General features: G+C 44.9%; 1 protein-coding gene across 1 annotated transcript in view; it reads right to left on the bottom strand.

The window, feature by feature from the left end:
• Window positions 1–25,526, bottom strand: part of LOC143963605 (organic cation/carnitine transporter 2-like) — a 112,423-nt gene that overhangs the window by 22,283 nt on the left and 64,614 nt on the right. The window contains exons 5-6 of the mRNA XM_077473286.1: window positions 12,221–12,347; window positions 3,742–3,842 (exon numbers count right to left, since the gene is read on the bottom strand). Coding sequence (XP_077329412.1) covers window positions 3,742–3,842; window positions 12,221–12,347 — 228 coding nt within the window. The remainder of the gene's footprint in view (window positions 1–3,741; window positions 3,843–12,220; window positions 12,348–25,526) is intronic.

The following is a 25,526-nucleotide window of genomic DNA, read 5'->3' as shown; positions in this document are numbered from 1 at the left end:
GACCATGTGGAGAGGCATAGCCTGATCGCTCGAAGTTTGAGCACATTGGTCGAGGGAGGAATTCAAGTTGCCGATCAGAGGCCCTGGGTCGACTGTACTCCCAGTACTCCACTCCAGCTGGTCAGGTTGGCGTCCATTGTGATCACTGTCCAATGCATAGGTAGGAACGACTTCCCGGACCGCAGGGCCAGAGATCTCAGCCACCAAAGAAGGGAATCCCTAACTGGCTCACCTGTATCGGTCCATCCAGGGATAACGGAGATTTGTCCCATTTTTCTCCTTCTGCAAGCCTTTGTGTGAAATTGAGTGTACGGTACTGCCTCGAAGGAGGGCACCATGAGGCTCAGGACTCTCATGCAGAAGCGCAGTGACAACCACCTGCGGTTCATCAACAGCTTCACCGCGGCTCTGAGAGTCTGCAGTTTATCTGAAGGGAGAAACACTCTCGCTTCCACGGAGTCCAGCAGTAAGACTAGGTACTCCAGGTGCTGAGTTGGCACAAGAACCGATTTTTTGAGGTTCAACACCCACCCAAATTCCTGCAGGGTTTGCATGGTGATCGCCACATCCTCCCTTAATTCTGAGGCGGAAGCTGCTCTCAGCAGGAGATCGTCTAGGTAACCCACAACTGCGATCACGCATTGTCGCAACAACGCCAAATTTGGAGCCAATACCTTGTTCGGGGTGCTGAAGCTAAGCCAAAGGGGAGAGCCACAAATTGGTAGTCGTCTTCCCCTACTGCAAATCGCAGAAACCTCCAAAGACGCCAGGGAGTCCCCCTGATGGAGTGCAGCGACTACGGAGTGAACTGATTCCATTCTGAACCTCTGTACTTTCGCAAAGCAATTGAGGGCTTTCAGGTCCAAGATTGGACGTACCCCTTCCTTTGTGGAGACTACAAACAGATTGGAATAGAACCCCTGAAACCTTTCCGTTTCTAGAACAGGCAGTATCACCCCGCGGCTTAGCAGGTCCCTTACAACCCCAAACAGGGCCTCCTGGCGAGCCAGGAGTCAGGGTATGCTGGAGGGGAAAAATCTGTTTCATGGCCAAGAGAGGAACTCTATCTTGTAGCCCGATTAAATCAGTTCGCAGACCCATTGGTCGGACAGCCGAGAGGCCCATCTGGCTGCAAACTCTTGAAGGGACCCCCCACCCGAGTGACGGGCGGGGGCAAAGCTTCATGTGGTAGCACTTTTGCTTGGCTTGTTTGGCTTGCGAGTCCAGGGACGCTTCTGTCCCTCAGTAGTCGCCCTGTCGGACTGGGAGCGTTTTTCTGAAGTCCCAGGTGGATGAAAAAGCCTCGAGTGGAAAATGAGGGCCCTTGCCTGCGGAATGGCTCCTTACTCTTCCTGGACTGTGGAAGCAAGGTGCTCTTCCCACCTGTGATATTCTTAATAATGTCATCCAACGAGGCTCCAAATAGCCGCTCACCAAGGAAGGGTAGATCCCTTAAGGCTTTTTTATGATGCTTAGTCCGCAGACAAGCATTTCAGCCAAATCAGGCGCCACAGCACCACTGCTGACAAGGGAAGCGTATCCAGGGCCACATCCCAGACGTACTTAAGGTCATGCACTAACTGATCTACCAATTCCACGCAGACAGGAGAGGCCTGCTGCTTCTCCAATTCACTGTGCAATAGTTTTGCCCACTCAGTAAGTGTCTGCGACACTAATGCTGTGGCCAGTACTGGTCGTATCGCTGACCCTGCCACCGTAAACAGGGAATGGGCCACTGCCTAGGCCTTCCTGTCAGTAGGGTCCTTAAATGCAGGAGTCCCTTCTATCTATGGCGGACACATTGGACAAATTTTGACACATTTTTGGGACCACTGTCATTAATACAGCGATCAATGCTATAAAATTGCATCGATTACTGTAAATATGTCACTGGCAGTGAAGCGGTTAACCATTAGGGGACGAGGAGGGGTTAAGTGTGTCCTGGGGCGTGTTTCTAACTGTCTGGGGGATGGGCTAGCAGTGACACTACACTGCTCCCGATGACAGGGATCAGACAATCAGTGTCCTGTCATTAGGCAGAACGGGACGATGCTGTGTTTACATCGACATCTCCCCATTCTTCAGCTCCGTGACAGGATTGCGGGTATCCCTGTGGACAGAGTCCATGGGTCCCACAGGCACGGTCACAGAGCTCATGGCAGGCGCGTGAGCACGCACGGCAGGAAATTCAAAGTAATGTACGGGTACGTTACTTTGCCCAGCCGTGTCATTCTGCCGATGTATATATACACGCGGCGGTCGGCAAGTGGTTCACATTCAACTGAACTTGTTCTATAATGTTGAAGGCTTTCAACAAAAAGAGTAACCACATTGTAGAAGAAATTGAGCACAAATCAACTGCTCGCCACCCACAGTAGATTTACTGTGGGTCACCAGCTTGTTTCTGGGTTTGGAGCGCACATCCACTCGTGCCCTACTGTGATTGCACATTAAGTTAGGCAGCTGATTTCAGACAATATTTTGGCTGAAGTCAGCTGATCGGCTGTGGCCAATCACACACAGAACTCTGCAAATCGGAGAGAAAAAAATAGCCAGATAGAAAAGTAAAAGCAGCACGCATTGTTAGGCACACTGTTAAACCCTTGATTGCCCCTAGATGTTAACCACCTTCCCAGCCAGTGTCATTAGTATAGTGTCAGTGTACAGTATTATCACTGATCACTGTATTGGTGTTACTATTGGTGTCAGTTCGTGATCGTTAGTGCCAGATTGTCCACCACCCTATCACAGTCCCACAATAAGTCGCTGATCACCATTAGAGTATAGTGTCTATAGCTGCGTAAATTCCAGTATATAGACAATAGTTAGCATATACTAACTTTTTGCACAAACCAATTCCACCAATTAATATACACTTATTGGGATTTTTTTTTTACCAAAGACATACAGCAGAATACATTCTGACCTAAATTTATGATGAAATATGATTTTTTTTATTTAACTGAGTATGATTTATAACAGAAAGTAGCCAATATTGTTATTTTTAAAATGTTCTGTTTTTTTCATTGATATAATAATAATAATAAAAAAAACAGTGGTGATAAAATACCAATAGAAAACTATTTGTGTGAAAAAAAATGATAATAATTTAATTTGCATACAGTGTTGCATGACCAAGCAATTGGCAGTTACAGCAGTGCAGTGCTGAATAGCAAGAAAATGCTAAATGGCAAAGAACATAATAAAAAGATCAAGTGGTTAAACATATGTTAACATTCATGGAAAGATTGTTCTACATCTGCTTCACATCACAAGATGCTCAAATTCTGCATATTTTCTAAATGTTCCTACTGTATCATTCAATACAGCCGTCAACATTTAATTTTTTGACGTCAGTAATATTATGAAAGTCAGTACAGAAATAGAATTCCTTTTTTTAGCATATCTTCAAGCTGCACACCAGGCAATTAGCTAAATACACAGTTGAAATACTGTGAATTGTCTGAACCCTCAAAAGAGTTGTAGATTCTGTTTACTCTTTACATCTAGTGCACAAACCACTTTCTTAACAGCATTGGCAAGTTGGTGACCTCATGATTTTTCAGTGCAATTAAGCAAAAACAGCTTAGTCACTGACCTGCCCCAGTCTGCTGATTGGGCGATGAAAGTGCAGCAGCAAACTGATGAAGTCATCACTTTGCTCACTCTTAACTCTTTGGCTAACATTTTTACAGTGGTAAATGTAGATTCTTACTCATCACCTGCGAGTTTGCTACTCACCAGAGTAAAACTGATAGAAATGTCACAATACGGATATTTGTCGTTTTAATGAGGTCCAAAAAGGTGTAAGGCTTGTGAGACTGGTCCTTCACATCCTGCAGCTGGAAATAAAAAACAAGAAAGTGAAGAATGAAATGCAAGATATCTAGACTTTTAAGCAAGTCTATACACAGTGAGGGAAATTCAATAAAACTGCTGTGCCACATTTCTGGTGTTAACGCATTGTGCCAAATTTATGATGCGTTTGTGAAACTTTAGGTTATGACAGTGACATCAAATTTAGATTTGAATGCGCCAAATGTAAAAGTGGAGCTAATTAAGACCAACTCTTGTTTGGCATAGAAAGGGTAAAACTGTCTCAGACAGGATTTTGTGAATAGGTCTCGCATGCATTCTAAAAGTGGCGCAGCATGAGCCAAATTTAAGTATAAGTTCCAGACAGTTGTTGAATTTGGCGCATTCTTTGCCACTTTTAGAATACATGAAAGACACTTTTGCAATATCTGCCTGTGCCAGTCTTTATGAATTCCAGTGAGTGTTTCTATCTGGTGACCTGATGATGTAACAGAATAGCAGAACTATGGCTCTGTGACATTGTGATCAAAAGACATCACAGAAGGCACTCTGCCTTCATAACATTTCTACGTTTCCTTCGTGTTTATGTTGGTTTTCTCAAATGGTCCATAAAAATGATAGTAGGTCAACTTGCTTCTACTCCACTTTCGTGAGAAAAGAAATATAAGAGATAAATATAGCACATACAATTGTAACACAAGACACACTCCCTGGAATTCACAAAGCCTGGAGCAGGCAGATTTTGTGAAAGTGTCTCACGCATTCTAAAAGTGGTGCAGTGTGCCCCAAATTCATATACTGATCCAGGACCAATACCTGAATTTGTATAATGCTGCACTCATTTTAGAATGCACGCGAGACACTGACAAAATCTGGTTTAGCCATATTTTTTTCTTTTTACGCCAAAAGAGAGTTGGTCTTAAAAAAATAAATTAAAAAAATGACCAGTTCCGTTTATTGAATATATACAGCGGTACATACAAGGGTTGGTCTTAGCTAGCTGCACTTTTACATTTGGTGCATTTCAAAGTGACACAATGTAAAAGTGGTGCATTTAGGACTACCTGAACTGGGTACACGAGCCACTGTCAGAACCAATCCAAAAGTGTAGCAAATACTTCGGTGCCATACATTAACTAGCAGTGGTTCTCAACTCCTGTCCTCAGGACCCACCAACAGGCCAGGTTTTATGTATTACCTTGGGGAGATGCAGACTAGAATACTGTAATCACTGAGCAGCAAATGATATCACCTGTGATGTGTTTCAGTTATCTTGCAAACCTGGCCTGTTGGTGGGTCCTGAGGACAGGAGTTGAGAACCACTGAACTAGAGGGATTAAGGGCATAAAAGTGGCATAGGAACTTTATTAAATGTAATCCCCTCATTGTAGTTTAAGGTTATTAAAAATTACCTTTCCTTTTTCTCTTTCAAATAGGTTTTTAATAAACAAATCTTATAAAATATGAGACTACTTTTTCACGAGGTGTGCTTAAGTATCTTTCCTTTTTCAATCTGCAGCGGCTGTATTTTTCTGTAAAATTCAATGCAATATGGCAAACCGGAGGCCTTATGTACACAGTTGGTGTATAGAACTTCACCAGATTTGTAATTTCCTGCTTGTGTAATTGGCTCACTTATTTTCCCAGACACAAAATACAAGTCAGATTTTAGACATCCTTGGCAACAAAAAATCCATTTAATTGGCAAGATGCTCCCAAATGGTTAATCACTTCTAAAAGGGATGCAGACTCTGCAATTTTCCTCATTAGAACACTGCAAGTTCACCAGCTGATTATTAATGAAAAAGGCACTTATGTTCAGATTCACTGTGCACACAACAAACAGCTATTTCTTCAGGACAATAAAAGATAGGACTCAATGTTTGTTAAAATCCTTGCAATGCACAATACTCACCCAGTAGAGATTGTTTTTTTTCCTCAACAAAAGTGGGGGTACTCTTTATAATGGCTCTTATGTGCATGCATTTTTGGCTGTGATCATTTTAAAAGGTAGTAATGTTAAATGTGCAATGTTCTATGGGAATCTTTAGTCAAAGAATAGAAAACTTTAATACGTATAAACAAAAAGGAGCATAACGAGAAAAAACGTGCAATGTCTAAATATGTAGTATAAATAAAGCAGCGTGCCATAAGAAGACAGAAAATTTCAGAGTTTCCTAACAGAAAAACAAACTTAGCCTTCACGATCCCCATGGGGCTGTGATGTTGTTTAGCTCTTAACCACTTACAGACCGGACCATTTTGCAGACCACTTTTTGCGATTCGGCACTGCGTCGCTTTAACTGACAATTGCGTGGTCGTGCGATGTGGCTCCCAAACAAAATTGACATCCTTTTTTCCCACAAATAGAGCTTTCTTTTGGTGGTATTTGATCACCCCTGCGGTTTTTATTTTTTGCGCTATAAACAAAAATAGAGCGACAATTTTGAAAAAAACGCATTATTTTTTACTTTTTGTTATAATAAATATCCCCCAAAAATATATAAAAAAACATTTTTTTCCCTCAGTTTAGGCCGATGCGTATTCTTCTACATATTTTTGGTAAAAAAAAAAAAACGCAATAAGCGATTGATTGGTTTGCGCAAAAGTTATAGCGTTTACAAAATAGGGATAGTTTTATAGCATTTTTATTAATAATTTTTTATTATTTATTTTTTTACTAGTAATGGCGGCGATCAGCGATTTTTATTGTGACTGCGACATTGTGGGGGACCCATCGAACATTTTTGGGACCATTGTCATTTATACAGTAATCACTGCTATATAAATGCAGTGATTCCTGTGTAAATGACACTGGCAGTGAAGGGGTTAACCAGTGGGTGGCAGTGTAGGGGTTAAGTGTTCCTAGGGGTGTGTTACTAACTGTGGGGGGGTTGGGCTTTCATTTAGTGAACACTGATCTCTGCTCCAATCACATGGAGCAGACATCAGCGTCACTAGTTGCTAGGCAGAATGGAGAAATGCTGTTTACACGGCATTTCCTCCATTCAGCCGTCCCGTGAGACGGGTCCCGCGACCGGACTCACGGGGGTCCCGACCAGCGCGGGAGCGCGCCGGCGGCGGCGCGTTTTTGATGGCAGGGCGGCATTGAATATTGGACGTACCTGTACGCCAATATGCCTGCCCGTGCCATTCTGTCGACGTACATCGTCGTGCGCTGGTCGGGAACCGGTTAAACTACAATTTCCAGATGTGTCTCTGACTGGACTACTGCAATAAGAAAGATGGTATGAGACCACATTAATGTCAATTGGCAAAGGATTCCTAGGCATTCAAACAAATTTGAAGCTTTACTTGTATATGTCAAGAAACCTGGAACACTACTATTTTGGAATAAAATGTATTTGCACAACTATGCCTCAATAAAGTCTTTTATAACAGGAAAAAAAAAAAAATGCAGATCAATAAAAGGTCTTTTTTTTGGGTAAACATTTAGTTAAATGTTTTAAAAAAGTACAGCTGCCAGCACACATTTCAGTGTATGCCTTAAAGCAGAGGTCTGGCCGTTTAAAAAAAAAAAAAAAGTCAGCAACTACAAACACTGTAGCTGCTGACTTTTAATAAGGGCACTTACCTGTCTAGCAAGCCCGCGATGTTGCCCCCCCCCCCCCCGAGAACGATCCATCCATTGGATTGGGTGCTGGCGTCGCCATCCTAACTAAGGGAAACAGGCAGTGAAGCCTTGCGGCTTCATTGCCAGTTTCCTACTGCACATGCGCAAGTCGTGTGGCGCTTTGTGAATGTCCCTGTGGTTTTTCTGGGACACACACATGTCCCAGAAGACAACGGGGCAGCTCGCCGAAGAGGAAAAAGTGAAGGAATAGTGCCGCGGAATAGGAAGAGGCAGATTAGGAAGACTGCCTAGCAACATGCATTTCTGTTAAGTAAAAAAAAAAAATTTTGTAGAACGTTAATGTCATTTTTCATTTTAGGGTGGACCTCCGCTTTAAATGTGCCACAAGAGTATTTACTGTATACACATTACATACAGTCTAAACTAGGGTTGTCAAACTTCATATCCTCGCAGGCCGCATCAGGATAGTTAACCTCAAAGGTCCGGCTGTGTGCTAGGCGTGCGCTAGGTACAGCATGCAGGATTTAGGGGTGCGTTAGGTACAGAGTTCAAGATTATGTTATGTATAGAGTTTAGGAGTGTGCTACGTACAGAGTGCATAGTTCAGGAGTGTGCTGTATACAAATGCAGGGTTCAGGGGTGTGTATACAGAGTGCAGGATTAGGAGAAGAGGAGGGTGAGAGCCAGAGCTGGCTGAAAAACTGCAAAGGTCACGTGACATGGTGGCCTGGCAGGCTGGATTTGGCCCGCAGGCATTGCATTTGCCCTATGTGTTCTAAACAATTACCCGAGTTGATTTCACAGAAAAGTTAACCCAAGAATAAGGAGAAATGGATTTAGTATGTAATCTCACAGACAACTATTTTAGAACCATTACTATGCAACTAGATAAACAATACACAGTATCTGGAGTAGTGTGCAAGAAGTCTGCATTCGGGACATTCGTCCCTGGGTGCATACTGCCCTAAACATTAGTACCACTCGGTGCACCATTCAGCCACAGCAGCTTTCAGCCTCTCAGAGTTTTACAGGCTGCCAGTAGCGGGGCTGGACAGTGCACTGGTGCATCTTCTGCCAGCACAAAAATGCAAAAACCTTATGCACCAGGGGCTAAATGCCTAGCCTGCATAAGGACTTATGGTGAGAGAGTTAAAAAAAAAAAACAAAAAAAAAAAAAACTCAATTCACTTTACTAAAACACTGAGATGTAAAGCATGGTGCTACTTAGGCCAACCATACGCGATGCAAACTTATTTCCTGCAACCACGTGTTGAGGGAAAGAATTTTGCACAATTCTCCCATCAACACGAATAGTGCTGACAGGGGAATCCTTCCTGTTGAGCCATTGTCTGCTCCCCATTTGGGGGGGGGGGGGGGGGAGTGGGGGAGAGAGTGAGTATTGCTAGCAGCTGCTAGCGATAATCGTCAGACAATCCAGCAGGTTGGTTGTACTAAAGTTGATCGATTGATATAATGGGTACATTCAGCCTGCCCATTAACTGTTTGTATCTCGGCCGGTACTTGCCGAGATTCAAACCGTGTATGGCTGGCCTAAGAGATTTACTGTACAGATTTTATTATACTCAGTTTAAGACAAAACTTACCCCTAAATAATTAACCAGGTAGGCACTGCCATGCCTGCGACAGGGTACTGGCAATGCTTTGACTTAAGCACTCTGATATGTTGCTCCAAATGGAGCACTTTCCAGGAACGAAAGGACCTTGACACCGGGTCTGCTCTTGCAGGGTTTTCAGCATTACACTTAAACAATATTTCTGCCATCTGGCTATTTGGTCTTCCCAAGACTGTTTTAGCGCAGACTAAAAGCTTTCCTCTCAGGTGTTAGCCTGTTTGAGCACCGTCTCTCTCTGGGCAATACAGTTTGGTCAAGGCAACCTTTACATAGTACAAGGCCAGAACACGCACACTCCTTGTGTGTCTGTACTTACATGCTACTCTCTGCAGCTCGTTCCACCAGCTGTAAAGCCTGATTCCATTTGGGGAACAACACCCACCTGGCAATTAGTCTCACATCTGTTCAGAGACCCTTTACAAAATGAACTATTCTCTATCCAATCATGTGCATCTTTACACAGTAACAGAGCATGTTACAAGATACTTAGAATTTTAGTGGATTAACCACTTGAGCCCCGGAAGGATTTACCCCTTCAACCACCTAAATACCAGACACTTTTGCCCCTTGCTGCTCAGGACAATTTTCAGCTTTCAGCGCGGTCCAACTTTGAAGGACAATTGGGCGGTCATGGTACACTGTATCCAAAGGAAATGGGCCCCGATAGGCGGTAAGGATATGCAGCACTGATAGACACTAATAGATGGCACTGATGAAGAGGTACTGACAGGTGTTACTGATGGGCACTGATAGGTGTTTCTGATGGGGCACTGATTGGCATTGTTGGTGGCATATCTGATGGGGATGGGCTGATAATTTGTGGATTATCAGCACAGATCCCCCTTCTGACAGGGAGAGCCATCAGTTGGCTCCCCCTGTGAGCGTGAACCAAGGAAAGACGTTTACCAACACTTCTTGGTTCACGCTGTGATTGGTCACAGCTGATCACGTGGTAAGGAACCTCTGTCAGAGGCTCCTTACCCTGATCAGAGATGCGGTGTGACAGAGTGACACACAGCACCAATGATCCCTGCGATGCACACCCCCCACGGGCACATGCCGGCATGTTATCCTGCTGGACATCATATGACGCCCAGTCAGGATAACTGAACCACTGCCCGGCTGTCATTCTGCTATAGGCCAATGAGGGAAGTGGTTAATGTCCATGCCATTTTTTGCGATACGGCACTGCATCACTTTAACTGACAGCTGCACGGTCGTGTGATGCTGTACCCCAAAAAAATAAAAAGATGTCCTTTTTCTCCCACAAATAGAGCTTTCTTTTGGTGGCATTTGATCACCTCTGTGTTTTGATTTTTGAGCTATAAAAAAAAAAAAAAAAAGAAGACCGTAAATTTTGAAAAAATATATATATTTTTAACTTTTTTTGCTATAAAACATATCCAATAAAAAAAATAAAAAATAAAAATAAAAATTCAGTTTAGGCCAATATGTATTCTACATATTTTTGGTAAAAATCACAGGTATAGGTATGTTGTTTCATTCAATAGGGTCGCTCTGTCGCAGTATATATGCAGTGGGTGATCCTTAAAGTGGAGGGCCACCCTGAAAACAAAAAAAAATATTAAAAATTACAAAAAAATATAAAAAAAAAAAAAATTGAAAAAAAATTTTTTTTTTTACTTACCAGAAATGCCTGTTGCTAGGCACTTTCTCCTAATCTTCCTCTTCCTCCTCCGCGGAGATCTTCTGTCTTCTGTCTTCGTCGCGGCGTCTTCTGGGTAATGAGTCGCGCTGTGTTCTGGGAACTGTGTGTTCCAGAACACAGCGCGTCCCATTCAGAAAGCGCTGCGGGACTCGCGCATGCGCAGTAGCTGCGGGACTCGCGCATGCGCAGTAGGAAACGGGCAGTGAAGCCGTAAGACTCCACTGCCTGTTTCCCTTACAAGGAATGGCAGCACCGGGACCCGAGAGCCGAGGGACGGGTCGGCCTCGGGCGGCCGACATCGCGGGCACCCTGGACAGGTGAGTGTGTTGATTAAGTCAGCAGCTGCAGTGTTTGCAGCTGCTGACTTTTTTTTTTTTTTTTGTATAACCGGCCCTCCTCTTTAAGTAGTTAAAGGTCTATATTAAAAAGGACTCTCAGTATCACCACTGTTTAATTTGTGGATCACAATGTGGATCCATGCTCAGCAGCAGATTACATGGCATTAAATACTACCAGCAGCATGAAAATCCTAGAACGAGTAAGAGAGCGATAAAACGCCCTGCTGGATTTTTTTTCACCATATGTGTCTCATTGCGGAGATTTGCCCTTACTTCCTCTCCCACAGCCAAACAGGAAGTGAGAGGAAATCCCTACAAATTAGTGGGGACCTCCAGGTCACTAGAACTAGTGTCCCAGTGGAAGATTTCCCCTCTATTACGGTTCTGTGGTCAACCCAAAATTTGCGGTTTTCGTTTACTTTCACTTTAAATGCTAATGGTGAACAGGACAAATAGAGAGGGGAATCTATCTAACAGAGGCACAAACAATAACAACTTACAAGTGTTCTAATCCCTCTGTATTCTATTCAGAACGGAAAAAAAAAGGTTTTGCCTTTAATTATATGATAAAGGTTTATACTATATGTGGATCACAGTGCCTTTTTTAAACCTGAAGCCGCGTACACACGGGCGGACTGTATGGCCTACTTAGTCCGTCATACAATCCGACGGACAGTCCGTCATACTTTCGAATGAACAGACTTGACCACACACGGATGCACAAACAGTCCGTCGAAAGCTTGCGCGATGACGTGTACAGCACGTACGACGGGACTAGAAATAGGAAGTCCAATACACAGCAATGCACCCTTCCGCCATGTAAATCCTTTCTGAGCATGCGCCATTCTTAGTCCGTCGAACTAGCCTACTGACGAGCGGATTGTCCACTGAAACCAAAGTATGACAGACAGAATTTCGAAAAATCCGAAATACGCCAGACTGCACGCTGAAAAAGTCCACTGAAGCCCACACACGAGCGGACTGTCCTCTGAAATGTGTTTCGACGGACTAAGTAGGCCATACAGTCTGCCCGTGTGTACGCGGCATGAGTCTTTACTGCTTGTTTTATGCAACCTATTTAGTATATCTCCACACTACATAAAAAAAAGGTAACAGGCTGACAATATGGCATATATTGTACAGCATAGTGTAAAGCTATGGAGGTTACCTCAGATACACTGAATATTATTTCTGGTGCTGTTATACCATTTTTCTTGGCTGCTTTCCTTATTATATCTTCAGCTTCTGTAATTCTGCCTTGAGATAGCAGCCATCGTGGTGACTCTGGGATAATCCTGCAACAAAATGTTAAATGAGATGAAGCAACATTATGTAAAATCACACACAGTACATCATAAGATCGATGCTGAGGCTCACAACCCATACACAAACCTTTGAGTAGGTCAAGAACGTTCAAAGGTATGCCAAAAAAGAAAAGGTTCTTTTGGTGCAAGGTTATGTTTTTAACCAACCACCAAAGAGATCTCCCTGCCAGTTCTACCAACTTTATTCCTAGCCACCTGATAGGCAGGGATTCACCCTCCTACTTTTCTTTGTTAGAGCCCTGTTTCATTCTCCATAATATAAAACACATTAGAAATCCCAGGAACTCAAGGGCAGAAATCCAACCAATTTCTGTGATATATGAGGAACTACCTGGTGGTTTAACACCGAACAAAAACACCAGCTTTAGGTAGACTGGCTCCAAGCAAAATGTTTTTCCGATGATCAACAAACAAGAAGTTTCAACTTGGTTGTCAGTGCACGATTCTTACTCCATATATGGTGTACATGAGTTTTGCAACACTATTTTAAAAGCTCCAATATATTACTACTAAGGGCTGAAAAACAACCATAAAATTGTAGCGGCTATCCTGTCCTCAATAAGAACACATTCAGATGTTCAGCTTGGTAATGGTAGTAAGACTGGACAAAGATCGCAGCATCTAGGATTGCCATAAGACACCTTTTCCAAAACTTTGCATGAAGAAAAATACTAAACCCTGGGCTGGACTTTTCCATCCAATGGTGTAAGCAGAAAACGAACACGCTTCTACAGTGGTGTGAAAAAGTGTTTGCCCCCTTCCTCATTTCCTGTTCCTTTGCATGTTTGTCACACTTAAGTGTTTCGGAACATCAAACCAATTTAAACAATAGTCAAGGACAACACAAGTAAACACAAAATGCAATTTGTAAATGAAGGTGTTTATTATTAAGGCTGGGTTCACACTGCTGCGGGGGGAGATCCGGATGTGATTCGCACCCGCACTGCAGTGCAAATCACATCCGATCTCCGTAGCCATGCGAGTTCAGCCATACAGATAGTATGGCTGAATTCGCATCGCTCCCGCAGCAAACTCGCACGGGACCCTTTTTTTTGGTCCGCAACAGAATCGGATCGCATGGGGGTTCACACCATGCGATCCGATTCCTGTGCGAGTCTGCAGATCGCACTGCGATATGCGGACGGATCTGGGGGTGTCATTAACATATCATTGACACTCCCAGCCGTCCGCATAGGGCAGTGTGAACTGACGGCGGGAGGTGTGCGATGCGTCGCTGTGGTGTGAACCCGGCCTAAAGGTGAAAAAAAATCCAAACCATCATGGCCCTGTGTGAAAAAGTGATTGCCCCCCTTGTTAAAACATACTATAACTGTGGTTGTCCACACCTGAGTTCAATTTCTCTAGCCACACCCAGGCCTGATTATTGCCACACCTGTTCACAATCAAGGCATCACTTAAATAGGAGCTGCTTGACACAGTAAGGTCCACCAGAAGATCCTTAAAAGCTACACATCATGCCGAGACCCAAAGAAATTCAGGAACAATTGAGAAAGAAAGTAATTGAGATCTATCAGTCTGGAAAGGGTTATAAAGTCATTTCCAAAGCTTTGGGAATCCAGCGAACCACAGTGAGAGCCATTATCCACAAATGGCGAAGACATGGAACAGTGGTGAACCTTCCCAGGAGTGGCCGGCCGCCCAAAATTACCCCAAGAGCGCAGCGACGACTCATCCAAGAGGTCACAAAAAACCCCACAACAATGTCCAAGGAACTGCAGGCCTCACTTGCCTCAGTTAAGGTCAGCGTTTATGCCTCCACCATCAGGAAAAGACAGGGCAAAAATGGCCTGCATGGCAGAGTTCCAAGGAGAAAACCACTGCTGAGCAAAAAGAACATCAAAGCTCGTCTCAATTTCTCCACAACACATCTTGATGATGCCCAAGACTTTTGGGACAACATTCTGTGGACCGATGAGACAAAAGTGGAACTCTTTGGAAGGTGTGTGTCCAAGTATATCTGGCGTAGAAGGAACACTGCATTTCATAAAAAGAACATTATACCAACAGTAAAATATGGTGGTCGTAGTGTGATGGTCTGGGGCTGTTCTGCTGCTTCAGGACCTGGAAGACTTGCCGTGATAAAAGCAACTATGAATTCTGCTGTCTACCAAGAGATCCTGAAGGAGAATGTCTGACCATCTGTTCGTGTACTCAAGCTGAAACGAACTTGGGTTCTGCAGCAGGACAATGATCCTAAACACACCAGCAAGTCCACCACCGAATGGCTGAAGAAAAACAAAATGAAGACTTTGGAGTGGCCTAGCCAAAGTCCTGACCTGAATCCTATTGAGATGTTGTGGTATGACCTTAAAAAGGCCGTTCATGCTCGAAATGTAACTGAATTAGGACAATTCTGCAAAGATGAGTGGGCCAAAATTCCTCCAGGACGCTGTAAAAGCCTCATTGCACGTTATCGCAAACGCTTGGTTGCAGTTGTTGCTGCTAAGGGTGGCCCAACCAGTTATTAGGTTTAGGGGGCAATCACTTTTTCACACAGGGCGATGATGGTTTGGATTTTTTTTTACCTTTAATAATAAGCACCTTCATTTACAAATTGCATTTTGTGTTTACTTGTGTTGTCCTTGACTATTGTTTAACCACTTGCCGCCCGCCCTATAGGCAATTGACGGCAGCAAAGTGGTTTCATAATCCTGACCGGACGTCATATGACGTGATCAGGATTATGAGCCGCTGCGAGCCCCCGGGGGCGCGCATCGCGGCGATCGTTGTTGCGGGGTGTCAGTCTGACACCCGGCAACTACGATCTCGGTAAAGAGTCTCCGACGGAGACTCTTTACCATGTGATCAGCCGTGTCCAATCACGGCTGATCACAGTGTAAATGGGAAGAGCCGGTGATCGGCTTTCCCTCACTCGCGTCTGTCAGACGCGAGTAGAGGAGAGCCGATCGGCTGCTCCTCTGACAGGGGGGGTCTGTGCTGATCGATTATCAGCACAGCCCCTCCCGAGGATGCCCACACTGGACCACCAGGGACGCCACCAGACCACCAGGGAAAAGGTAATAAAGGTCATAATCCTCCCTAGACCACCAGGGATGCCAGTCAGCACAATGGGTGCCAATCAGTGCCCATAATGGATGCCAATCAGTGCCCACAATGGGCATCACTGATTGGCATGCATTATTGTTTGGCACTGATTGGCATCCATTACTATAGTATAACACCGATGCCGCCTATGAGTGCCCCCCCTGTGCCGCCTATGAGTGCCCACCTGTGCCGCCTATGAGTGCCCACCTGTGCCGCCTATGAGTGCCCACCTGTGCCGCCTATCCATGCCCACCTGTGCCGCCTATCCATGCCCACCTGTGCCGCCTATCCATGCCCATCCGTGCCCATCCGTGCCAGCTATCAGTGCCAATTTGTGCCACCTATCAGTGTCCGTCCGTGTCGCCCATCCGTGTCGCCCATCAGTGCCGCCTATCAGTGCCACTTCATTGGTGCCACATTGGTGCCCATCAGTGCCGCCTTATCAGTGCCCATCAGTGTAGCCCCATCAGTGCCCATCAGTGAAGGAGAAAACGTACTTATTTACAAAGTTTTGAAACTGAAACAAAAAAAATTTTTATTTTTTCAAAATTTTCGGTATTTTTTTATTTGTAGCGCAAAAAATAAAAACCGTAGAGGTGATCAAATACCACCAAAAGAAAGCTCTATTTGTGGGAAAAAATGATAAAAATTTAATTTGGGTACAGTGTAGCATGACCGCGCAATTGTCATTCAAAGTGCGACAGCGCTGAAAGCTCAAAATTGGTCTGGGCAGGAAGGTGTTTAAGTGCCCTGTATTGAAGTGGTTAAATTGGTTTGATGTTCCGAAACACTTAAGTGTGACAAACATGCAAAGGAAAAGGAAATGAGGAAGGGGGCAAACACTTTTTCACACCACTGTATATGCCAGTTCTACACGTGGATGTCCTTTTATATTGCTTTTTGTAAGCAGATGGAATAACAGGCTTCTGCCACCCACAAAATCAGCACCAATTTATGATTTTATGATTCTTTCTGATTCAGATATCTTCACATAAAAACAGGGGATGCAAGAACAAAAATGAGACCATGTGTGTGTATATATATTATATACACACACACAAACATTTATACACACAGACTGAGCAAAATTATAAACGCAACACTTTTGTATTTGCCCCTATTTATCATGAGTTGAACTTAAAGATCTGCAACTTTTTCTATGTACACAAAGGCCTATTTGTCTCAAATATTGTTCACAAATCTGTCCAAGGCCCCTTTCACACTTGTATGACTTGTCCTTCGATTTGGGACTGCAAAGCGCATGACAAGTCATGATTTCCAATGACTATCATTCATATTAGTACAACTTCAATTCGCGCGGACTTCAAAGTAGACCCTGCACTACTTTGGTCTGACTTTGATCTTACTTCAGCCCATTGATGATCTTGAAAGGGAACTACACACCAAAAAAAAAAAAAAAAAAAAAAAAGACCATACCTTTAATCCGGTATGGATTTTAAGGTGAACCCCCAGGCCGAAAAATTTCCATCATACCACACTCTTATCCAAGCACACAGCCCAGCAGGTCAGACACCCCCCCCCCCCCCCATTCCTGAACTGTACCAGACAATTGGTGAAAAAGTAGCGCTAATAGACTCAAACTGTAAAAATAACATTGAAAATTAAATTGTGAAAAAAATATAAAATATAAATAAGTCCCCACTGTATAAATGCGAGGACAATGAAGAAGTTCCAGATAGGTCAGTCCAACCAAACTGGAAATGGGGTAACGGCTGAAATGTCTTTATCTTATGTCTACTCCACAGGTAGTTTAGGGCCAGTTACACATGAGCAGTGAGTGGTTTATATTAGGGGGATTGAATAGGGATTGACATGTGACCTGTGTTCCTCCTATCCATGAGATTGTTATTGCCTTGTCTTGATTGTGCCCTAATAAGTTGTAATTATTTTTAGAAATGTATAAATATATGTGTAATAGAGGGAGCTGTTAGATGCCCCAGTTCAAGTCCCTCTATAACGAAACGCATAGGGCTAGGTTTCTCCGCTCCTCATATTGCCCCTCTCTTTTATTTGTGATCACAATTTTTATTTGTACACTGTTTTTTATGGAAATAAAAAACCCATAGTTTTTGACCTGCACCATCCTAAGTGCTTTTCTTCTTTGCATATTCACGTTCCATCTTCCTGCTTGACGGTTTCATCTGGTCATCCATGGCCCATGTGTTGTATCTACCGATGTGACTCCACCGAGAGATTTCCTAGCTTTGGAGGACCCCCCCGTACCGTCTCTGGTGACCTGTGGATCGTGCTATCTATGCCTGTCTGACCTAGTGCCGCTGGTATCCAGGTCCATTGGATATGGTAAGAGTAACCATTTCTACTTTTCTTGGATATTATTGCTCCACGGATGTTATACCATTTCAGCCGTTAACCCATTTAGGTGGAACTTCGTTTTGGTTGGACTGACCTATTTGGAACTTTTTCATTGTCCTCACATTTATCCAGTTGAGACTTATTTATATATTTATACTTCTATATATATATTTTTTTTTCACAGTTTAATTTTCAATTTTATTTTTACTGTTTGATTATATTAGCGCTACATTTTCACCCATTGTCTAGTATGAATTTTTGTCACATTTGTGTGTAGCTGCTCCTTTCTTTTTCACAGGGTAGTGCAATATTTCTTTCACATTTTACTCTGAACAGCGCCAGGCCACGTGCCCTTCTCCGCTATCTTCACGCTCTTTTGCTGGGTCTTCTCCGCTGTCTTCTCCCTCTGTTCTTCTTCTGATGTTGACTCGACGCGCTCTCCCGCTCTAATGCTGGGTGCGCAGTGTGCCACGACTTATATTGGCATGGGGCGGGGTCACCAGGAATCATGCGGTGATGCCATGCCCCATTATGCCCTGCGCGGTGATGTCATAAGGGGTGGCCCCAACCCATGCCAATACAAGTAGTGGCACACCACGCACCCAGCATTGGAGGGGGAGAGAGTGTAGAGTCAACATCAGAAGAAGAACAGAGGGAGAAGGCAGCGGAGGAAACAGTGGAGAAGACGCAGCAAAAGAGAGACATCAGCAGAAAAGACCCAGAGAAGGGAGAAAAACCGGTAGAGGCAGAAGACATCAGCGGAGGGGAGGGGAGAGAATAAGTCGGAAGAAACCCCGGAGCTGCCTATTAAATTACTTTAAAAAAATATGTACTGTGTTATATTTTTTACACTTTTTTTTAGGTGAATGGATAGGGGTACAGTGTACCCGATACTCATCCACATAGGGTGGGGGGCAGGGATCTGGGAGCCCCCGTGCCCCAAAGGCACTCGCTCGGCCCTACTTTCCTGACCTGCCAGGCTGTGTGCTCGGATAAGGGTCTGGTATGGATCTGGTATGCTCTTGGAGGGGGAACCCATGACGTTTTTTTTACATTGTGCATGGAGTTCCCCTAAAGATTCATACCAGATAGTGCTTACTATTGTTTGGGATCAAATTTGGATCCTTGTTCATTGAAGTCAGACTTTAAGTCGCAGGGCAAAGTCGGATTCACAGTCGTACGATTGTCTTGTCAAAATCGCAGCTGCGAAATTGCAGCAGTCACACAAGTGTGAAAAGGGCCCAAATCTGTGTTAGTGAGCACTTCTCCTTTGCCGAGATAATCCATCCACCTCTCAGGTGTGGCATATCAAGATGAAAACCAGCCAGTATCTGGTGTGACCACCATTTGCCTCACGCAGTGCAGCACATCTCCTTAGCATAGAGTTGATCCATTGAAGAGGAAGAGGAATGTTGGTCCATTCCTCTTCAATGGCTGTGCGAAGTTGCTGGATATTGGCAGGAACTGGAACATGCTGTCCTATACGCCAATCCAGAGCATCCCAAACATGCTCAATGGGTGACAAGTCCGGTGATTATCCTGGCCATGCCAGAACTGGGATGTTTTTAGCTTCCAGGAATTGTCTACATATCCTTGTAACAAGGGGCTGTGCATTATCAAGCTGCAACATAAGGTGATGGTCGTGGATGAATGGCACAACAATGGGGCCTCAGGATCTCGTCATGGTATCTCTGTGCATTCAAAATGCCATCAATAAAATTAACCTGTGTGCGTTGTCCATAGCATTCATCTGCCCATACTCGATTCACAACGTGAGGTGTAATGGATTATCTTAGCAAAGGAGAAGTGCTCACTAACACAGATTTGGACAGATTTGTGAACAATAGTTTAGAGAAATAGGCCATTTGTGTACATAGAACTAGAGGCAAACGCGTTTATAATTTCTCAGTATACCATTTTATTTTTTATTTTTATACTAAATAGTATTTTGTTTTGATTTTTTTTTTTCGTTTTAATTTTAGATCAAATTTAAGAACGCTCTCATCACATTCAGCTATTTGGAAACAGATAACATGGCCTATAACTGCTGTTTAACATTAAACAGCACCATCTTGAGGGCAAAAAAACTTAAATAAAACATTTCTACCATTTTCAGATGATGCTGTTCATGAAATTACGAACTTGAAATACCCTAAATAACTGTTAATGGCTAGTGTTTATGTGCCATTTGTTTCTTATATATAATACATTTTTTAACACGGAAAAAAACATGCTCTCAATACATTACTGTTTAACTCTACAAAACTGATGTGTATTAGAATTTGGAGAATTATTAAAAGCTAATGACCCAGGCATAGTAAATGGTGAACCATGAGTGATCTGCTATTGTTGCTAGACCAGCAGAAAACAACTCCACCCAAATGTGACCAGGAAAGAATGTTCTTTCTGGTAGGTTGGTGGGTCAAAGGAACTAGTATGCCGTGATTTATGCACAAGAATAGCCAAGGATCACCCATAGGCCATATATAAAGAGCCTAGACTTCATTAAACAAGTTAACTTGGCATTTTTTTTAGGCAGTAACCAGTTTTCCAGTTACAATTATATAGGTGGCTCTACACATTTACTACACTGTCAAGGTGCTGCAATTTACTCCGTCCCTCCTGATCCTTCGGGGACCACAGTAAATTATTCAGGGTGGAGATTGGAGGCAGATGGAAGTACATCTATTCCTAGAGCTGCCCCGCAATCACTGAACATGAAGAACTCAGCCCCCTTTTTATTTTTTTGTTACTTTAATGAAATGTTCATTCAGTTTTATTACCTGCAGCGTGATGTGATGCAGTAGATTGTATTGCTCCACACAGCAGCAATCAAATTACTGCATGCTTTATTTTTTTCAGTACACACCTCCGCAACATGGTTTTGTCAGCTGAATGAATAGGAAGCAAGGTATTTGCTTTGTCTATGTGTTTGGACTGCACAGTTCAAAAAGTACCTGATATAAACAATCCCTTAAACTCCTGGCTGAAATGACAGGTAAAGAGCTAAACACGCACAGTCCTGTGCTTGAAGAGCTGGAGTGGTGGTCAGGGGAGACATTTGTAATCTAACAGACCCCTGATGTCTTCAAAACGAAAAACCTACACCTGCCCACTCCATCACAAAGGAGTCTCGTTAGCCTCCTCATGACAGAAATAAAGTTAGAGGGAAAACTGAAAAGTGTTTAAATTATGATAAAATACATTTAATTTTTTAATTTTTTTTAACCACTTTTTAACCATTTTGCTGGCCAAAGACCTTTTTGCGATTCTGCACTGCGTCGCTTTAACTGACAATTGCGCAGTCATGCGACGTTGCTCCCAAAAAAATTGGCATCCCTTTTTTTCCCCACAAATAGAGCTTTCTTTTGATGGTATTTGATCATCCGTGCATTTTTTTTGTGCCATCAACAAAAAAACAGCGTCAATTTTGAAAATAAACGCATTATTTTTTACATTTTGCTATAATATCCCCCAAAAATGTATACTTTTTTTTTTTTACCTCAGTTTAGGCCGATACATACTCTCCTACATATTTTTGCTGAAAAAAATAAAAAAATAAATCACAATAAGTGATTGATTGGTTTATAGCGTTTACAAAATAGGGGATAGTTTATGGCACTTTTATAAATTTTCTTTTTACTAGTAATGGCAGCAATCATCAATTTTTATCGTGACTGCGACATTATGGCGGACACATCGGACATTTTTGACACATTTTTGGGACCAGTGTCATTTATACAGCAATCAGTGCTATACAAATGCACTGATTCCTGTGCAAATGACACTGGCAGTTAAAGGGTTAACCACTCCGTCTGACTTTTTCTTCCCAAAAGTGTGACGGACCTATAAATAGAACATGTTTTAAATCTTGGTCCTCCGGATCAAGTTACTATCGGGAAGCCCGTTCGTCTATATGCTGGTCCGACGGACCAAATACAACGCAAGGGCAGCTACAGCACCTGCCCGCGAAAATGTTTCTATCTCACTGGTTCTCGGCTGCAGGGTACTGTACACTAGGCCCTTAGGTCTGGTATGGATTTTAAGGGGAACCCCCTATGCCAAAAAAACGGCATGGGGGTCCCCCCCAAAATCCATACCAGACCCTTATCCGAGCATGCAGCCCGGCCCGTCAGGAAAGGGGGTGGGCCACCCTCCCCCCCCTCCTGAACCATACCAGGCCGCATGCCCTCAACAGTGGGATGGGTGCTTTAGGGAAGGGGGGCGCCCTGCAGCCCCCCCCACCCCAAAGCACCTTGTCCCCATGTTGATGAGGACAAGGGCCTCTTCGCGACAACCCTGGCCGTTGGTTGTTGGGGTCTGCGGGCGGGGGGCTTATCGGAATCCAGGAGCCCCCTTTAATAAGGGGGCCCCCAGATCCCGGCCCCCCACCCTATGTGCATGAATATGGGGTACATCGTACCCATACCCATTCACCGGGGGGGAAAGTGTCAATAAAAAAAATAAACACACTACACAGGTGTAGCACTGACCCCCGAAGGAGCAGCCTTTTTTTGTTGGGCTTAACGTTACCTTCTTGACCTCGTGTGCTTCTAGGGCTTTCCCGAGGTAGATGGCCCAAAGAACTGCAGGGACTGACACTGGATCCACTTTTGGGATTTTTATTTGCAAAAAAGGGTAGACAAAACACAGTCTCTTAATGAAGGATAGAGGGTTTAGGTAGAAAGTTCAGGTACTCTTGGAACTGCTCAAGATAGGAAGTCTCTCACTATAGAAATCCAGAGACTAGCCACTCACAACTGGATTCTCACAGCTACCGGATAGGTCTCCTCTCACTAGGCCTAGCAGCCGATAGAGTGTTAGAATAAAGCAAAGCCTCTGTTCAAGTGTTCCAAATGCAAGTCTGTGGCAAAGTCTCTGCCACAGACTTGTAGAACACTTGTGAATAAAGTCTCTGCCACAGACTTGCTGTAACTGAAGGATGTAGAAATTTAGAGAGCCCTCATATGGTACCAGTATCTTGCAGCCGGTCCGGCGACACCGTACGAGTGTAGATTCACTTGGTGTCTTTCAACTAAGCCTCCAGGCTCTTTCTGAGAAGCCAGCCTTATGCATGGCCTTCTCCCGAAGAGTCCTCCCCTGGTTGCTTCTTCAGTTGCTGGGCCTCTCCACAGATGAGACGGCACCGGACCACCTTTGAATCCTCCTTTCAGTTACTTTGCCTCGGGCTAGCCAGCCCCGAGACTCGGAATTGGATGGATCCGCACCCAAGGCCATGGAGGGCTGGTCAGGAGGACCAGGACCAAACAGACAGAAAGATCTTCTTGACCGGACCCAGAAGCACGTGATGTCAGTACCTTAAGTACCCTCTCCCAGAATGCACAGCAGGATGACACTCCCACTGGGCTGGTTCCAAGAAAGAATAGCACTCAATGAGCCTAGCCAAACTGCATTCTCACACTTGCCAGAAGTGACAGCGACACCTGTGGCCAAGCAGAACCCAGTGCAATCCAGCTAGACTGATACTGAAACCATAATTTGGTATAATTAAGCCCAAAACCGGAATAGGAATTTTAAATAGAAAAAAAAACAAAAAAACACATAGGCGTGCTCTTCAGGAGCCGGCGCTACACCAGGTTTTTAAAGTAGTTTATTAGGCAGCTCTGTGGGTCTTCTTCTGACTTCTCCGCGCTTTCCTCCAGGCTCCTCCGCTATCTTCTGCTCTTTTGCCAATGGTGGCCTGGCTTTCTCCTTAGTCGGCTTCTTCCGGTGTTGACACGATGCTCTTTCCCACTGTAATGCCGTGGACACGGTGTGCGGCAACTTATATAGGCATGTCGCCCAGTGACCCCGCCCATAAGGCATGCTGGGGCACTGATGTCATATGGGGCGGGGTCACCGGGTGACATACGTAGCTGTCTGTCCGACGTACTTAGTCTGGCGGACTTCCCGCCAGACTGTCCGTCGGACTTTCGGAACGGGCTACTTGCCCACACATGGCACTTTTTCAGCGGACTAATACGGCGTACTAAGTCTGCCGTACTATCCGCCCTACTTTTGAAATGAACGGACTCGCCCACACACGTGGAGGAAAGTCCACTCATTTCGAGCGCATCTCCAGGTAGGCGGGGCCCGCGAAGGAGACGTCGCAGGCCCCGCCGCCTGGTATGGACTTAAAGGGGAACCCCAACGCCGAAAAAAAAACAGCGTGGGGGTCCCCCCAAAGTCCACAACAGACCCTTGTCCGAGCACGCTACCCGGCCAGCCAGGAAAGGAGGGGCGAGCGAGTGCCCCCCCTCCTGAGCCGTACCAGGCCGCGTGCCCTCAACATGGGGGGTGCCTTGGGGTCTTCTCGCCGGACTCCTCCGCTATCTTCTTGTAGCTCTTTTACTAGCGGAGGAGCCCGGAATTCTTCTTCGTCGCCGCAGCCTCTTCTTCCGACTTCGGGGGTCTTGTCCCCCTCTTCGGTTCTTCTGCCGGGCCACCGCACCTTCTTATAGCCCTTTTACAGGCGGTGGCCCGGTCTTCTGTCGCCGCCGCCTTCCGTTCTTCTGCTTCTTCTTCTCCTGGAGATGTTGACTCGACGTTCTCTCCGGCCGCAATGCCAGGGACGCACTGCGCGGGGACTTATATAGGGACAAGGGGCGGTGTCACATGGCGACAGTCCCAGCATCCTCCGGGACTGTGACATTGTAAGGGGGCGGGGTCACTATGTGACACCACCCCTTGTCACTATATAAGACGCAGCGCGTCCCTGGCATTGCAGGAGAAGGAGAAGGAGAAGGAGAAGGAGAAGGAGAAGGAGAAGGAGAAGGAGAAGGAGAAGGAGAAGGAGAAGGAGAAGGAGAAGGAGAAGGAGAAGGAGAAGGAGGAGGAGGAGGAGGAGAAGGAGAAGGAGAAGGAGAAGGAGAAGGAGAAGGAGAAGGAGAAGGAGAAGGAGAAGGAGAAGGAGAAGAAGGAGGAGAAGGAGAAGGAGAAAGAGGAGAAGAAGAAGACGACAGAAGACCGGGCCACCGCCTGTAAAAGAGCTACAAGAAGGCGCGGTGGCCCGGCAGAAGAACCGAAGAGGGGGACAAGACCCCCGATGTCGGAAAAAGAGGCCGCGGCGACGAAGAAGAATGCCGGGCTCCTCCGCTAGTAAAAGAGCTACAAGAAGATAGCGGAGGAGTCCGGCGAGAAGACCCCCGGAGCTGTGCAATAAATTATTTTATCTTGTGTGTTGTGTTTTTTTTTGTACTTTTTTTTACAGGTGAATGGGTAGGGGTACATTGTACCCCATACTCATTCACATAGGGTGGGGGGCCGGTATCCAGGGGCCCCTTATTAAAGGGGGCTCCCGGATTCCGATAAGCCCCCCGCCCGCAGACCCCGAAACCAACGGCCAGGGTTGTCGGGAAGAGGCCCTTGTCCTCATCAACATGGGGACAAGGTGCTTTGGGGTGGGGGGGCCGCGCGGCCCCCCCTTCCCCAAGGCACCCCCATGTTGAGGGCACGCGGCCTGGTACGGCTCAGGAGGGGGGGCGCTCGCTCGCCCCTCCTTTCCTGGCCGGCCGGGTAGCGTGCTCGGACAAGGGTCTGTTGTGGACTTTGGGGGGACCCCCACGCCGATTTTTTTCGGCGTTGGGGTTCCCCTTTAACCACTTAAGGACCAGGCCTCTTTTTCAGACTTGGTGTTTCCATGTTTAAAACAGTTTTTTTTGCTAGAAAATTACTTAGAACCCCCAAACATTTTATATTGTTTTTTTTCTAACACCCTAGAGAATAAAATGGCGGTCATTGAAATACTTT

This window comes from Lithobates pipiens, unplaced genomic scaffold (genome assembly GCF_037356315.1).
Source record: "Lithobates pipiens isolate NorthernLeopardFrog02 unplaced genomic scaffold, aLitPip1_a1.2 Scaffold_8, whole genome shotgun sequence".
Lineage (NCBI taxonomy): Eukaryota > Metazoa > Chordata > Amphibia > Anura > Ranidae > Lithobates > Lithobates pipiens.
Note: the sequence above shows the minus strand (reverse complement) of the source record. Positions and strands in the feature narration are given on the sequence as shown.